At 40.4% G+C, this 16230-nt stretch overlaps 1 protein-coding gene across 1 annotated transcript in view; it reads right to left on the bottom strand.

Moving 5' to 3' along the window:
• AP1S3 (adaptor related protein complex 1 subunit sigma 3) overlaps positions 1-14336 on the bottom strand; it is a 29242-nt gene extending 14906 nt beyond the window's left edge. The window contains exons 1-4 of the mRNA XM_069474100.1: positions 14255-14336; positions 13481-13599; positions 3095-3273; positions 1633-1741 (exon numbers count right to left, since the gene is read on the bottom strand). Of these exons, the coding sequence (XP_069330201.1) occupies positions 1633-1741; positions 3095-3273; positions 13481-13599; positions 14255-14336 (489 nt within the window). The remainder of the gene's footprint in view (positions 1-1632; positions 1742-3094; positions 3274-13480; positions 13600-14254) is intronic.
• Positions 14337-16230: the final 1894 nt, after the last annotated feature.

Raw genomic sequence — 16230 nt, 5'->3', positions numbered from 1 at the left:
TTCTAACAACACTAAAAATCTTCAGTGAGCAAGGGAATAGGAAAGAGGTTATTGCTCAGAAGAAAACATGTTCTAAATCCAATGATTTATTTCTGAGACTGTGAATTGGATTAAATGTTTAAAAACATTTGGTAAAATCTGGCCCACAACTGGTTACAGGTGGTGGGGAAAAAAAAATGAGTCTCAGGTCGTGATCTCAAGAGACTTGTAATTTGGTGGCCAAGCAAATCCTGTGCCAATTAGGGATGCTACAAGGTTGTTCCTTGTTGCCAGATCACTGACCACTGTCAGGTATATAAAGAGAGAAAAGCAATGAGGTTGGAAGAGTGGTCTGGGACCAATGTTTTGAAAGCTTAAATGTCGAGCTAGGAGGTTTGAATTTTATTCAATGCTGATGACGGAAAGTGGCTGCAAAGGAATCCCACACCTATATTTGTGTTTCATAAGGAAGATGGTGTTTAACAGGCCAAGATGGGGAGTAGAGAAAAGCCCAGAGGCATAAAGGGCCATATGTGAAGTTCAAGAGAAAAGCAAAATTGAAATCCCAAGTAAACTAATACTAGCAACAGTGGAAAGGAGGAGATGGATTTTAGCCTAATTTGAATAGACAGAGACAAAGGGTAGAAAAAGATGAAAGACACACCTTCCTTTTGCATTGAAGGATCGTGGAACTTTGTAAATTCCAACCATAAGACAGAACAGGTTTTCAGAAAATGAGTTTGGTTCTTGACCACAAGAAGCCCAGTGGAGACCATCACCAATAATGTGAAGAGTCACCTAGTAATGGATTTCCAGGAGACACACATGGGAAATAGGAAGAGATGGAAGGCATGGAGGGGGCAGGAAGGGGAAGGGAGTGAAGTGGATGAAACCAAGAAAGGGCCTTCAGAACTAGAGGACAAAAATCAGCAGAAATCAATGTCCTGTGGCAATGAAGTGGAACCAATTTAAAGAAAGCAATGCAATGAGCAAGGATCCAGTGCCGCTGAGACATGAAAGCAGGGGAAGACTTAAGACATGACACTGGTGTTGACCCGTAGGGAGGGCTCAGTGCCACTCTATGATTTCCTTGGAGCAGTGGAGATGGGACCCACACTGTAAGCCACTGCAGAGTGAATGGGTTCTGAGGATTGGGGCACCTGCCATCGTGTATTACTTGGCAGAAAATGCAAAAAGATTATCAAATAGCAATGGGAGGGAAAAAGATTTAGATTTTTTTGTGTGTGTGTGTTTTCTTAATATTAAAGAATATTTGTAGCTTAGAATAAAAAGCTGGAGAAAGCATAAAAAGTCAAAATAGAAGAGGGACGACAAAGCCAGTGAGGAATAAGAGACAGAATACCAAGGAATCCCTCACAATTAAATTTTGGTTCACGGAAACAAGGGTGGCTAGGGTATCTGTGGTCTGAAGACAAATGCACACTCTCCTCTTTACGGCTTTGGGTCTTTCATTCACTAAGAATTACAAGCAAGGAGAAAAGCCTTGTATTTTCATCCTCGGTGGACTAGTGTGATCCTTGATACAAATGTAATTCATATTTTAGATTTGAGAGAGAGAAGAGATGCAATGGGAGACAAACTAAACTGAAACAGAGATTGTAACTGATACTAAGAGACCAGTGTAACACTTACATTTCCAAAGTATTTGTCCAGCAACTCCACATAACGATGCACAATCTCTAGTGTCAAGAGCTCATTGTCCTGATTTTCTATTGCACAGCAAAAATATAAACTAGCATACCTTGAAAAGAAAAATAATAAAGAAAAGCAAAATATGATGATGCATTAAACAATCTGAAGATGATTTTTCCCAATGAATATGCAAAGTCACCTCCTCCCCTTCAGAGACTCTCCCCATCCAAGGTTGAAATCATTTGTCATATTCAACATCCTCCAGAAATATAAATCAGAGTATATCAGGGTGATTGGATTACTTCTCTTAATTATGTGAAAAGCTCTCAACAAAACCCCACCTTGAAGAGCTATAATCAGGGAGACAGAATCCTTTGGCCCATGATAATCGGTGTCTGTCCGTGCCTCCCTCCAGCTTGTAGATCATTCTTTGTAAAATCGAAGCCCCCTCACCACCACTCACCAGGGCCCAAGTTCCCTACACTGTCACACCATGCTGTACTTCTCAGCCATTGTGTGTGTGTCTCCCACCCTCAACTTGTCAAACTTTAAGCTGGGACCCAGCAAAAGGAGCTCTGCAGGAACTTACTGGTTAACTTACTCCATTAAATATCAGTCTACAGAGGTTACTTCTGTTTTTCCAATCTGGTTTAATAAACACCCTCTGCAAGAACATTTCTAATGTGTGTTTTCCCTCTAGAAGTTGCAGTATGAGGTTAGATGCAGAGTCAGGTCAGCTGTGTTCTGGTCCTGGCTTGGGGAGGGTCTCTGTGGGCAAAATTATGTTACCTCTTGGGCCTCAGTTCTCTTGTCTATAAATTGAGGTTCCTTTTTAGTATGGTCTTGCCATGGCAGGCAGGTGTGGTAAAAAGAATATATAGGCTTAAACGCCAGAAAGATCTGGATTTGAATCCTGGCTCTACCAGTTACCACTCAATTACTGTGTTTGGGGACTGATTACTAAACTCTCTATGTTCACATTTTAGCATCTACAGATAGGAGTGATAAGGATAATAAGAGCTGCCAGTTGAACATAGTCCCCATCTCTCCATCACACTAACCTGCATTTTTTCCATAGCATTTGGTACTAACTGAAAATATTTTGTTTACTTATGAATAAGTACACTCCAGGAGAGCAGGAATGTTATGTGTTTCGTCTGCTGCTGTATCTCCAGCCATGAGAACAATGCCAGGAATATAACAGGTACTCATAAAATATTCCTGGAACGCATGCATGCACTATCGATGTGTGGTCTGAGTACCTAGAATCCATCCTGGCACATAGAAGTCCTTTCAATAAAATGAAAGTTCTTTTCTAGTGAGTCTACTGGTACAAATAGTTGGGCCCCAGGCTTCCAAGATTTCAGTAAATGATGGCATTGGTATTACAATCTACAATGTTCAGGGTTAGAACAAACCGAAGCAATAATGAAAAATCCAGTTCTCATAAGGTTACTCACACCTTTTATAAACAAGTTTTAGCTCCTTCCAGTCAACAAAGCTGCTTGTCCTGTGACCACGAGAGAGAATAATCTGAACAATTTCCCGGGTGATCTTCTTCCTTTCTTTGTCGGGCAGAGTCGTGTACCACTTCTGCAGACGTAATTTCCCTTGTCGACTGAACAGCAGTATGAACTGTATCTAGAAGGAATAAAGGGCAGGGAAACCAGAACCTCGTCAACCAAATCATGCTGCACAGACACTGAGATTTGGCGGCTGGATTGACAAAAAAATATAACTCTGAGCCAATGAAAAAATACTTACCAGCATGAAAACTATCATCTGACACATTTTATCCTTCAGAAAAATAGGAAATGTGTACATCCCAAACAAAGCTTACTTCTACTATAGGAGCAAGATGAGATTTTTATTTTAATTCTTTTAAAGAGTTATAAACCCATTACGGAGAGCAAAATATGTCAAAGGAGCAAGAGTACTCTTTTGAGAAAACATTAGATTCTTCCTTCACAAGCCAACAAAAAAGAACAATGGCAGGGTTTACTTTAAAAATTACACCCCATATTACAGCTATAGAAACATATGGTTAATATACAAAGAAAGGAGAAAAGTAAAAAATGGAGGAAAGAGTGAGAAAGCAAGAAGGGAACTATATCCTAAGTCTTAAATATAAGCTCTTTCCTCCACTTGTTGGGTTACGTGGCTGGGAGCTTTAGAATCAGCCATCTCCAGTTGTAATGTCTTTGGCATCACAACAGATTTTTAACAATTTAGATGGTATGTTGGCTATACTAGGAAGCAGCTTGATTTTATTTTCAAATGTTTCAAAATGTGTATTTGAAATAAAGGTTCATATTTTATTGAATTTTTAAAAATCTAAATGATTGGAAGACATTACAGCATCTAGAAATTTACTTCATAGCCTGGCAGGTATGGTAGATTTGATTTTCAGAAATTGTCAGATGGCCTGTCTTTATTTTATGAGAGTTTAGGTTTCCTCAATCTACAGTATTAGATCAGGTTTAGAATCCTAATTTATTTTGCTGGGTTTTTATTTTATTTTTTAAAAATAAAATGCATTGTTTCAGTTAATTATGTCATGCAGAAAATGATATATATTGGAGCCAAAAATCTTTTGAAAACTTCTTACAAATAAAATATTCAATTCTTCATTGAAGAGGTTTGGCTCTAAATGACGGGGTACAAGCCACGACTGCTCACTAGGTGGCGATATCTGAGGGTCATATGAAATCAGGCTCCTTACTCGGAGCTTCCCCTAAACCCCAGCCTACAGAACTGGAGGTGTTCTTAATAGCTCATCTTCTGTCTTAGAAAGGAAACATCTATTATAACAAGGATCTGAGTACCAAGGCTTCACAGGTGATGAGAAAACAAGTTAAAAAGCCCTGCTTATCAGAAATATCATCCTCAGTCTGGAATTTTATTTTTTTTAATTTTATTTATTTATTTTTTTTTTTAGAGACAGGGTCTTGCTCTGTTACCCAGGCCAGAGTGCAGTGGCCCGATCATAGCTCACTGCAACCTCCAATTCCTGGGCTCAAGATATCCTCCTGGCTCAGCCTCCCAAGTAGCTGGGACTACAGACACAAGCCACCACACCTGGCTAATTTTCTTTTTAATTTTCTTGTAGAGACAGGGTCCCAATATGTTGCCCAGGCTGGTCTCAAACTCCTAGCCTCAAGTGATCCTCCCACCTTGACGTTTCAAAGTGCTAGAATTACAGGTATGAGCCACTACACCAGTCCTGGAATTTTAACACAGCATTTTCTTCAATACCCATTTCACTACCAACATAGGTATAAATAATTCAACAATGGAGCACAGTTACTACCTTCTAAGAAGCAGGTGGAGAAGGATATTTTTGCTTCCAAGAAGAGATCATTGTAAAAGTGATTGCCAATCTAAAGTACAAAATTGAATGGTTATAGAATCCTAACGTCTCAGGATCTTGAGAATAAAACTCAGCTTTGCATCAACACCAATGGGTAAGATTATTCAATGCAGTGTCTAGTGAATGGTCAGATTTTTACTAGAGAAATGAAATCCACACATTTGCTTGGTATTCACTTTGTACCTCCTGTCAGAAATTTTTTTCTTCCCATCTAACCTAAATCTCTTCTGCTACAATTTAAACCAGTTCTCTCTGATTTTATCCATGAGTATACAAAAAGAGAATGTATACACTATCCTTGGAATAATAATTAACTCCACATATTTGAAGATGGCCTTTAAGTCTTTCCTTCCCCTTTTCCTTCCAGAATGAAGAACCCTGGTTTTATGTCTTCTTTTTATTGGTTCTATTTTCAGATCTCATAGTCATCATTGTTGAGGGTCCTCTGGGATTTCTCCATAGGCTAAACGTTACTTTTAATTCAGCACACCTAGATCAATGCTCAGAGTCCTACTGAGAGGCTGGAACTATTGCTGAGTTTAAGGGTGGATTCCTTTCTAGTTCTTCTGTGTTGGAAACTTATCTCAGGATCGATCAGGTCCCTGCTTTTTTAACACCACGGATCAACAATGCAGAACAATGAACAAAGCACAGCTTTTCATCCTAACAACGAATTCAAGGAGAAGGGATGATCAGGAACATAATACGCACATCCATAAAGCCCATATAAAATATAAAAATTCCAAATTCAAAAAAAAGCAACACATAGATTCAAGTTTATCCAATAATTGCACTACACAAGACAGCGTTCAAAGATTTCCCCCCGTCAAGTTCTGCTCTCCTTGAGAACTGGGCTTGCGTTACAGTGGTGGGGCTGTCAGATTTACCGGTGTAGCTTGAGCAAACTGGCAGAATGAATTGTAATGATTCGCGAGAGTTCATCACCTCCAGTAATTAGTTTATCCAATTTATCAGTTTAGTCATCCAAAGAACATTTGAATAATACTCTTCAAGAGGTTAATCAAATACTGTGTTTGATTAGCATTAGCATGAGAGGGGGAAAAGGTAGTTGAAAGGTTTTTTCAATATTTGCCAAGAGCCAACTTAAATTCAAGTTGATGTCATAAAAAAACTTCCCCTGACTTCAGAAAACAACACCCCAACGTTCCCTTTCAATAATATCGCTGGGAAGAAAGGAACAATGGAGAGATGCAACATTCTCCTGGGAAATGCCAACTCCAGCAATAACCATAAAATCTAACGAACTGTGTTGAGCATGGTTGATTTCTTACGCTTGTCCCAAATGCTTGGCCTCAGGTGGGCTTCTGGCTCCACCAAGACCTCCCACCTCCACCCCAGGAGGAGCCACTTCTGTCAGCTGCCGTTTTGAGGGGCCTAGTTTGGTCACAGATGATCCCCCAAATCCAAAGATGTCAGGTGAATCAAGCATTCCTTGTCCTCAGAGTGTCCACTAGAGCAATCCTTGACCTAACTGGGCACAGCCCCAAATTCTCACTTTGACTCAAAACATAAACTTCTCTGGGTGTTTTCTTATTATATGTTCTGAAGCATGTCCAAGGCCTTTGAGGGAAGCGCAAAGCAGAATATTAGCAGTGTGGTTGGTCTGTTGCTATGAGCCAGTGTTAGCATCTTCCTTCTAGTCGAAGGAGAACAGTCAAAGCTTCCTCTAGCAGCCTTGGTTCCTAATGTTTGCAAATCTCCCTGCTCTTGACCTGGACCCACAAAATGGACCCACCACCAGCTTCCAAAAAGACAGGCATCCAGGAACCTTTCCTAGTCCCCAACACTGTCACACCATGAACAGCACCTCTTCAAGACTAGCTTGTATTTCAGGATCTGAGCTGTAAATACGAGGACACAGAATATGCTCCCTTCCTCTAATTCCATCAACCTAACAGGCCGCTCCTCTGGTGGCCCAGATCACATGACACATCACTTAAACAACACTGTTGCCATGATCGTCACCTCCTCACTCCCTTTTCCAACCTCTGCAGCCACTCTACAAATTCCCAACCCGGATCAGCCTGTCCACCCTCATCTTTACTGCTATATGGAGGCATCAGGCACACCTGACAAAAATCACAGAGGGCTTTGCAGGTTGGTGCTACCATACACAGATGATGGCTGAGCCCTGCTGAATCTCTAGTGGGACTTGAAAACGTCCCATGTACCTCTTAATGCAAAGGATTTCCCAGCATTTTCCCCTCTATTCCCCGCATGGGTCATTCCAAGTCGCCTCCATGCCCCTCGGAGTCCCCAGCTCTACCCTCCCTCCCTGACTCCGAGGAGAGGATAAAAGCCATTCTGGGGGTTTCCTCAGCTCCTCCCACACCTGCATACCCCTGTGCACAGACTTGGTCACACCCACAGCCCAACCCAATGTGTTTTCCCTCTGTGCCGGGGAAACACAACATCTTCTTATGCCCTGGCTTTCAACCCTCACCCACCTCTTGGGGACCATCGTTTTGCCATTGCTACAGTCCTGCCTATGCCCCATGCTAGGGCTCTGTACCTGCAAATGCTGGGCAAGCCTACATCTCTCTCACCTTTCAAGAGCAATAGTCCTCTTTAGAACTCCAGCCCTCCTGAAAGGTGACTCAGCAGCAAGCGCCAAGCCTCCTCCAGTGTCCATGCCTTTGGAATCTGTAAGTCTACTTTTAAAATCTTAAGCATGTGCCTTAAAATGCAGATGATTATTTAGGCATTAGATGTTTACCACAGTCCTTTATAGTAACATACAAAAAATAAATAAGACTGGAAGAGACCTAAATATCCAGTAACAGAGAAATGTTTAGATGATATGTGTTAATTTCAATAATGTAAAAATGTCTATGATATAATGCTTAGTTAAACAAAACAGAATATAAACTTGTATGTTTAGTATTATAGCAAAAATGTAAAATTATACTTGCAAAGAAACTATATGAAGAAAATACACTAAATGGTTAACAGTGGTTATCTTAGAATAGTGGAATTATAAATGTTATTTTTTTATTTGTACTTGCCTGGATTTTCCAAAATTCATATGTATGACTAGAAAAAATGCTTAATAAAAAGAATATTAGTGAGTTCAATAAAAATCAGTCAACATTCTATCTGAAGGCCTAATACTAAGTAAATGCCAAAGTCCTTTCAACAAATAAAATTATATCTCAAAGACATGGCACATTATTCAAGAGCCCCTGTAGTAGGGCAAAAAGAATATGGACTGTGTGGTTGCCAATGGTGGTATGTAGGTGAGGAATAAATAGGCAGAGCACAGAGGACTTTTTAGGGCAGCAAAAATACTCTGATACTATAATGGTGGATACATGTTATTATAAATTTGTTCAAACCTACACAATGTCTGACACCAAGAATGAAACCTTGGGTAAACTATGGACTTTGGGTGATAATGATGAGTCAGTGGAGGTTCATCAGCTGTGACAGATGTACTCGCTCTGGAGGGGATGTCGAGAAAGGGAGAGGCTATGCATGCGTGGGGGCAGGAGGTATACGGGACGTCTCTGTACCTTCTGCTCAATTTTGCCGTGAATCTGAAACTGCTGTAAAAAAAAAATATATATATATGTCTCAAACAAAAAAAGAATACAAACCGTGTAGCCAAAGGGTCTCCAAGCTATATGACTAAGAGGACAGCTATGTATGCATAGGGACAACGATGGTGGGTAAGGAATATACAAAAATGATCATTGTTGCCTTGATAAGATGTGGGAGCCCTCATGATTATTTTTCTCTAATCCCAAAGCAATATTATTTAATTCCGGCAATGAAATGAAGGAAGTAAGGGGGCAAGGAAACATGAACCTATAGTTTAGACTTTATTCACATTAACTAGAACATTGTTTTTGCAACAGCAGGCAGTGATCCAATGGGTTACGAAACAAACTTAGTGGATCACAATCAACATATTTTTAATGAAATAGAGTAGAACAGAACAGTACATTTCAGAGCAATCACACATAAAAAGGATAAGTATTGTTTCAATAAGCTTTTTTTTTTTTTCTAGAGATAGGGTCTTGCTCTGTCACCCAGGCTGGAGTACAGTGGCATCATCATAGCTCAATACAGCCTCAAACTCCTGGGCTCCAGTGATCCTCCTGCCTCAGTCTCCTGAGTAACTGGGACTACAGTTGCGTGCCACTGTGCCCTGCTAATTTTTTTACTTTGTGTAGAGGTAGGGTCTTGCTATATTGCCCAGGTTGATCTCAAACTCCTAGCCTCTAGTGATCCTCCCACGTTGACCTCCCAAAGTGCTGGGACTACAGGCGTGCATTACTACACCAGGCCAAGAAACTGTTTTCCAATTGCACATACTTATACTGGGTAGTGGTGTAAAATATATTTCTTGCTATTGGAGGAAAAGGAGGAGAAAGAAAAGGAAGACAACAACGACACTGAGCCCAGTGACAAGGTCATTTTACAACAAGGTAAAAAAGCAGAAAAATAATGCTTAAACACAAGGCTGGTCAGTAAGGAAATGTTAACAGAAAAGCAGCTTTATATTTAGTGTTAATATTTAAACTCTCAGAGCATGCTGCATACCAGGAAGAATATTCATATATATAAAATTTTTTTTTTTTTACAAATACAGGAAGCAATTGTTTGGGCGGGGCTCTGGGTGTGTCAAACCACTGCATTTTAAACAGTCAGAAAGCCAACCTTCTGGAGGGGTAGTGTAAGACTAAAGAGCTAATATGCTTATGAAAGATAGAAAGATACTTCTTTTGAAGCAGAAATGAACTCAAACTTTTTTTTAATGCTAGCAAATTAAATAAACAAGTAAAATGGAGAGGCCATACTCGAGGCCTCATTTCGTCATGGTGTCGGTTTGAAAACACTCCACCTGGCAGTCAATGCCCTTCTCTCATTTCAGGATTAACCAGAGATGATCTCAGGGGAAATAATCACATCAGCAGATAAAATAATTGTATCTCAGAGAGACGCTACAGCACAGCTCATTTATTTATTCCAGTAATATTTACTGAGTGCCTAGTATGCGCACTATAAAACACACAAATATGAGACTTGGCCCTCTACCTGGAGGAGCTTATAACTATGATAACAAATCAAAACAAATTTCAAGGTAAATATATGGAATTAAGCACAGGCCTTCATATCCTCTCCCCGCAAAAATGCTAATAAAATGAGAGTGGTAGAATATTCAGAAATGTACTAAGCCCCAAAGACTAAGAGACTGGCAGAGGAGACGACAGCAGCTGAGAGGTTTCAACCCCATCTTTGGAAGATGGAAAGGAGACAGAAGTATGATGATTGATTTAGCAAATAGGGAAAGCTGTCACTTAAAAGGTGAATTCCAAAGAGAAACCAGCCAACTCTCCCCAGAGAATGACTGAGAGTAACACTTGGGGGGTACCATGTCCCTAGAAGACAAGGAATAAGGCAAAGTTCTGAAAACAAGGAGACTGGCTGAAAGTCTGCCTGTAGAGTAGCTGACGTTTGCCACCTGCAGCATTTCCAGGGACTACAGCTGAATGAGAGTGTATATGCATATGCATACACACATGCACACACACATCCCACAATCAGTTCCCAATTGCTTTATTAAAGGATACAGAACTCGGGCCGGGTGCGGTGGCTCACGCCTGTAATCCTAGCACTCTGGGAGGCCGAGGTGGGCGGATCGTTTGAGCTCAGGAGTTCGAGACCAGCCTGAGCAAGAGCGAGACCCCATCTCTACTAAAAATAGAAAGAAATTATATGGACAGCTAAAAATATATATGTAAAAAAAAAAAAATTAGCCGGGCATGGTGGTGCATGCCTGTAGTCCCAGCTACTCAGGAGGCTGAGACAGAAGGATTGCTTGAGCCCAGGAGTTTGAGGTTGCTGTGAGCTAGGCTGACGCCACGGCACTCACTCTAGCCTGGGCAACAGAGTGAGACTCTGTCTCAAAAAAAAAAAAAAAAAAAAAAAGGATACAGAACTCTAGCAAAGGCCATGCAGCGGGAGGACCTCTTAGCATAGCTTGCCCCAGCCCCCAGAGTCAGTAATGAACAGGAAGCAGCTGCTACTGACATTGTCCATACAAGGCAAGGCTTTACCTAAACTGAGAAGCTCAAATGTGTGCAATGCCACAGTTCTTACATATTTAAGGCTTGCATTATCACTCAGAGGCCTTATACAAACCATCTATGCCTGTAAGAGTAAATAAGTATAGATGCCTGCAACTCTCTTGGATCTTAAACCTAATTCAGAGTCTGCGAAGCACATATCTTCATCTCGGAGAGAAAAGTGTTCCTGAGCCTCCACCTCTAGTTTTGTTGTACAGAAAAACCCATCTCCTCATTCAGGAGATGGAATGATTTTTCCTGAAGACACTAAATAGCAGAGAAAAGACCTCTATGTACTAACAATGAAGGCTACCAGTCAACACGACTATGCCCTCGGAGCTGCCTGTCAGCACTTTAGCGCCCCACTGCGAAATAGGAGTAGAGGCCAAGGCATTTGAAAATAGTCTCTAACAAGAAAGAAGGAAACAGAAACAAATTAAAAAAAGCCACTACATACAGTAACAAAGCATGAAGCTGAACAAATTGTTAAACATACACACACAATATGCTCAGAGTTAAAAGATGGAGTTCCCATAACAATAAAACAAAAACAGTGTTCTATTTTTTTTTTTTTTGTAGAAAAAGAGACAACAAAAAGCTCTTAAAAGTTAAAAAAGTAGGATAACCAAAATAAAGTCAAAGGAATATCCAAGAAAGTGGAATTAAAAAATATATATATATGTAAGCCAGGCATGGTGGTATTAGCCTGTAGTCCCAGCTACTTGGGGGGCTGAGGAAGGAGGATAGAGGATCACTTTAGCCCAGGAGTTCAAGGCTGCAGTGAGCTATGATTGCACCACTGCACTCCAGCCTGGACAACATAGCAAGACTCTGTCTTAAAAAAATTTTTTAAATAGATGGGAAATTAGAGGAAAAGATAAAACTATTAGGGGATAAACCAAGAAGGTGTAATGTCATGAAAGATAGAGTAGAAATCATAGAGAAGAAGAAAATATCAAAGAAATAATTTAAAATTTTTCCTAGGACTGTGTAGATGAAACTTCCGATTAGAAAAGCTCATCAAGGGTGTACCATAATGAATTTAAAAGTGCATCAGCAGTTCAAAACGACCAAGATAGAGAGAGTAGCCTAAGAGATTCCAGGAAGACAGTCGACATGCTGTGCATCAGAAATCAGAAGAGCAGCAGATCCTCACCTACGATACCAGATGTTGTAAGATGAGAAGCCTGCATCCAGCCAAGTTATCAATCAAGTGAAAGAACTGAAGGAACATTTGACATTTTCACACATACAGTGACGAAAAATACAAAGAAAAAAATAATAAATTTACCTCCAAATTTCTTAAATACAATATTTCTTACGAAGCCACTGGAGGATGTACCTCAGCAAATGAAGGAGTCAATGCAAGAAAGAGTTAGCTGTGTTCTCCGGGACGCAGGGAGCCCAAAGCAAAATGGTGGTGAAAGGAAAGGCCAGAGTGACAGCCACACTCGAGGCCAAGAAACCACCACGTTCCAGGTGGAAGAGAGTGTGTGTGCACGTGTGTGTGTATTAGGGTTGCGGGGCGGGGGCCAGAAAGAGAAGTAAATGCTCAATTACCATAACAGGAAGTCAAGAGATAATGTAAAAAGTAATGAATGGAATAGTACAACATAAGCATACTTCTTAGAAATATAGAAATAAATAACAAAAGAAAAGCCTGTAGTTATTGAAAGTAATTGCTCCAGGGAGGAAAAACTTGGGAAAGGAGAGAAGGTTGCTGTTTTCATTATAAATTATTGAACTCTATTTGATTTTTGAAATTATGTATATACCTCACATATTACTTGTATTAAAAAATAAAAAGTAATTTTAAAAAGAATAAATAAGAGGTGGTGGTGGTGGTGGAGGAGCTACATTTGACAGTGACATTAAAAACCTATTCTGGGATGTTATTCCCTCTCCTTCCCTACATTAAACTCAAAAGTTTAGAGGAAAAATCCTTAAAGACATTAATTGTTCTGAAATAAGGAGCTATCATTTGATTTTACCTAATGCAGTTTTTTTTTCAATCTGTACCAGTTCAAAGAATGGGGGTACCATTAGTTTACTAGTTTCTAGGTGGGGGAATACACTTTAATATATGTGCTGATTTTACTTTGAGGCATACAACATTCAATCTGAATTCTAATGTCCCTTATACAATTTTTTTCCAGCTCTATTGGGGTATAACTGATAAATAGGTATTTATAGTATAAAACATGATTTTTATATATATACTTTGTAAAATGATTACCACAATCAAGCTAATTAACATGTCCATCACCTCACAGTTATTTTGTGTGTGAGAGAACCAAAGTTTTTGCTGATTCTGTGCCTACCCTTCATGTTTTAATAAGTCACTACATCCCTCTCAGCCTTCACCTTTGGAATAAAGAAAGCTCACCTGTTGAGCCTCCTTCCCTACCATGCGTTTCTTAATTCCCTGATCATTTTGCATTTTTCTTCCTAAATCACGTCTAACTCCATTCTTTGCTTCTATCAGGGACTTGCACATTGGTGGAACTGTTAAATTTTCAGAAACGACAACTATCCCTGTATTAAAATTCTGGGTAGAGAATTGCCTGGGGTTTTCCATAAGGGTTAGAGAACATTACGGTGTTCTTGAGATGGGCTTCCTTAAAAAGCTCAGGGTTTTATTGAGCATCATAAACTTACAACTGGGATTACTCTTCTCCAGATACAATAAACTCAACTAGCACTCATATTTGCCAGATCTTCTGGCAGCGAATCCTGACTGTTTTAACAGTTCTCTGGCTAGAATTGCTTAATAGCATCTGCAAACTGAGAGGCCCGGCTGCCCTCTTCTTTCTGCTAGATCAATTATGAAAATGTTACGCACGACTCGTCTGCACACTCATTCCTCCAGGGCTCCACCGTTTACCTTTCCATGTAGCAATGAGTCTTTTAACAATTATCCTGATTTCCTTCCTCTAACCACGCTCTGGAAGCCACAGGACTGTCTCTCCCGAGCTGCTACCTCCCAAGCAACTCCTTTGGTCTGAACCCCCATCAGAGGGGCCTTCTGAAAGTAGAAAAAAGGACATCCACTATTTCTCCACCAGCATAGTGTATCCACCTTCTCAAAGGGCTCCAGCCACGTACAGTTCCCTCTTCCACAAGCCAAGTTGTCTTCTTTCTAAAACGCTCATTGGTGTACCTTTAGTATGGATTTTTACCAGCACGTTCTGGGTGGAAACAAGATTTACCAGCCTGAAGTTTCCCAGATGTCTTTTACCCATGTTCTTAGGATGAAGGTTTGTTGACATCTGCCATTCCTCTTAGTGACCCTTTGAAACAACCTTGTTATGTACCACAAATTAAAATGTAAGTTTTTCAAACTTGTTCCATGCCATCCAGGCAAAATGGTACAACTTAACTGAGGTCTCAGATTTGATCCAGGGCCCACTGGGCATTTGTCACTAGGCCAAGCCACACCTTTGGCCGGTAGAGGGAGGCAGGAGAGCGGCTTGGTTACTAAGTGGGAAGAGTTTGGTAATTGGCAGCTTGAGAGCTGGCATTTGAATCCTGGCTCTGTCATTTCTGAGCTAAGCGAACTTGGAAAAGTTACCTGATCTTCCTGGTCCTCAGTGTCCTCATTGATAAAATAGGGATGCCAATAGCAGTGACGTCAGTGATGTTAGGAGGATGCAATGGTATTATAACATCTACCTCTCAGCACACAGTCCGGCACAGAGTGAGCACCCAGTAAATGTTTGCTATCGCTAATGAATCAGCCAGAAGTCAGCCCCTGCCATTTACCTCCACTGAGCCAAGCAAAAACAGTCTGTTGCTCCCTTTGGAACCACTCGATTACTACCTCATTATTTTTTTCACTGATAGTTTCCACGTTCTGATGGAGTCTCTGACAGCCATTTCAGAGGTGCCCAGAAAGGCATCCTTAGTTAACAACAAACCACCTGATTTCTACCTGACTTGCTTACCTTGTCTTGTCTCCTCAATCACCTTTCCCATCCTGAAAGGATGAGTTTACCCCAGAGACAGCCCAAGCTTGCAAGCAAGGCATTTGGGGTTCCTTTCTTTTGACGGTTGACCAGTGGTCTTCTGATCATGTATTTATCCATTCTCTGCAAGGTTCCTTGTAAGGTGTTTCCTTTAGGGTTCCCCATTTTTCACTTATGTGTGTGTTTTCTTCTAGTGTCTTTTTCTATAATTGAGTAATGGCAGCTATTTTGTTTAATTTTTAGTTTTTAATGTCAGTCCTGATTCTTTACTTGAACTACGTCACTCCTCCGTGAAGAATCACTTTCACTCTTTTCTCACCAGTTTCTATGCGCAGAGGAGTCATGGTTAGTGGGAAACAGAAGGCAGGTGTGACCTGAACCAACTGTCAGCTCCTCTCTCTAGACCTCATGCAGAGCAGGGTCACATATTCAAATGCCTTTCCCAGGCTGGGCAGAAGAAGGTAACACATTAAATAAGGATAAAAGTTCAGTGCAATGTAATAGGAAGTGGAAGAAGCAAACAATAAGTCACAAGTTCCAACTAAAACGGTAGCCACAACTCAGCCACAGTAAAGTGTTGCCAAGAAAAAACTGTCAGTCACTCACTATTGCCAGGTCTTCAGAGTGTTTTTTTCCAAAAGAAGCCTGAAATCTGGATGATTAGGTGAAATATTGGGATTTTTTTAATGTTGGCAATTAATAATAACAGTGAAACATTGTTTAAGCTAAACAAAGCATTCTGCAAGTGGATGTGGTCCACAAGCTGCAGGCAGCATTGAAGGCTGCCGAATGAGAGGACAGTTGAAGTCCCTTATTGCCATAACCTTCTACTGGGCTCAAGAGTTTTCTCCTTTCTGTGGTTTCTGAAACTCCCAATGTGAGGAAGTGGTCTTCTCACCCAGCGACCTTGCTCCCACGTCTCAGTCTGACAGCAATGTCTATTCTGAGACCAAAGTCTCTCACTTGCACATCAAATTTTATACGTTTTTTTTTTTCTCTCAAGATTTCCAGCCCAGGATTCTGTTTTTGTCATAAAGAAAAGGGAAGTTTATATGAATAATTAAGAACTACACAATCTCAGATTCTCATTTTTGGCCCGTCAGCCTTTTTCCTCAAATAAAATGTTGAAAAGCAACCACATTGGCTAATGTATTTCAATTCTTTTCCCAAT

Source organism: Eulemur rufifrons, chromosome 1 (genome assembly GCF_041146395.1).
Source record: "Eulemur rufifrons isolate Redbay chromosome 1, OSU_ERuf_1, whole genome shotgun sequence".
Classification (NCBI taxonomy): Eukaryota; Metazoa; Chordata; class Mammalia; order Primates; family Lemuridae; genus Eulemur; species Eulemur rufifrons.
The sequence above is the reverse complement of the archived record's forward strand: the minus strand, read 5'-3'. Positions and strand labels throughout refer to the sequence as shown.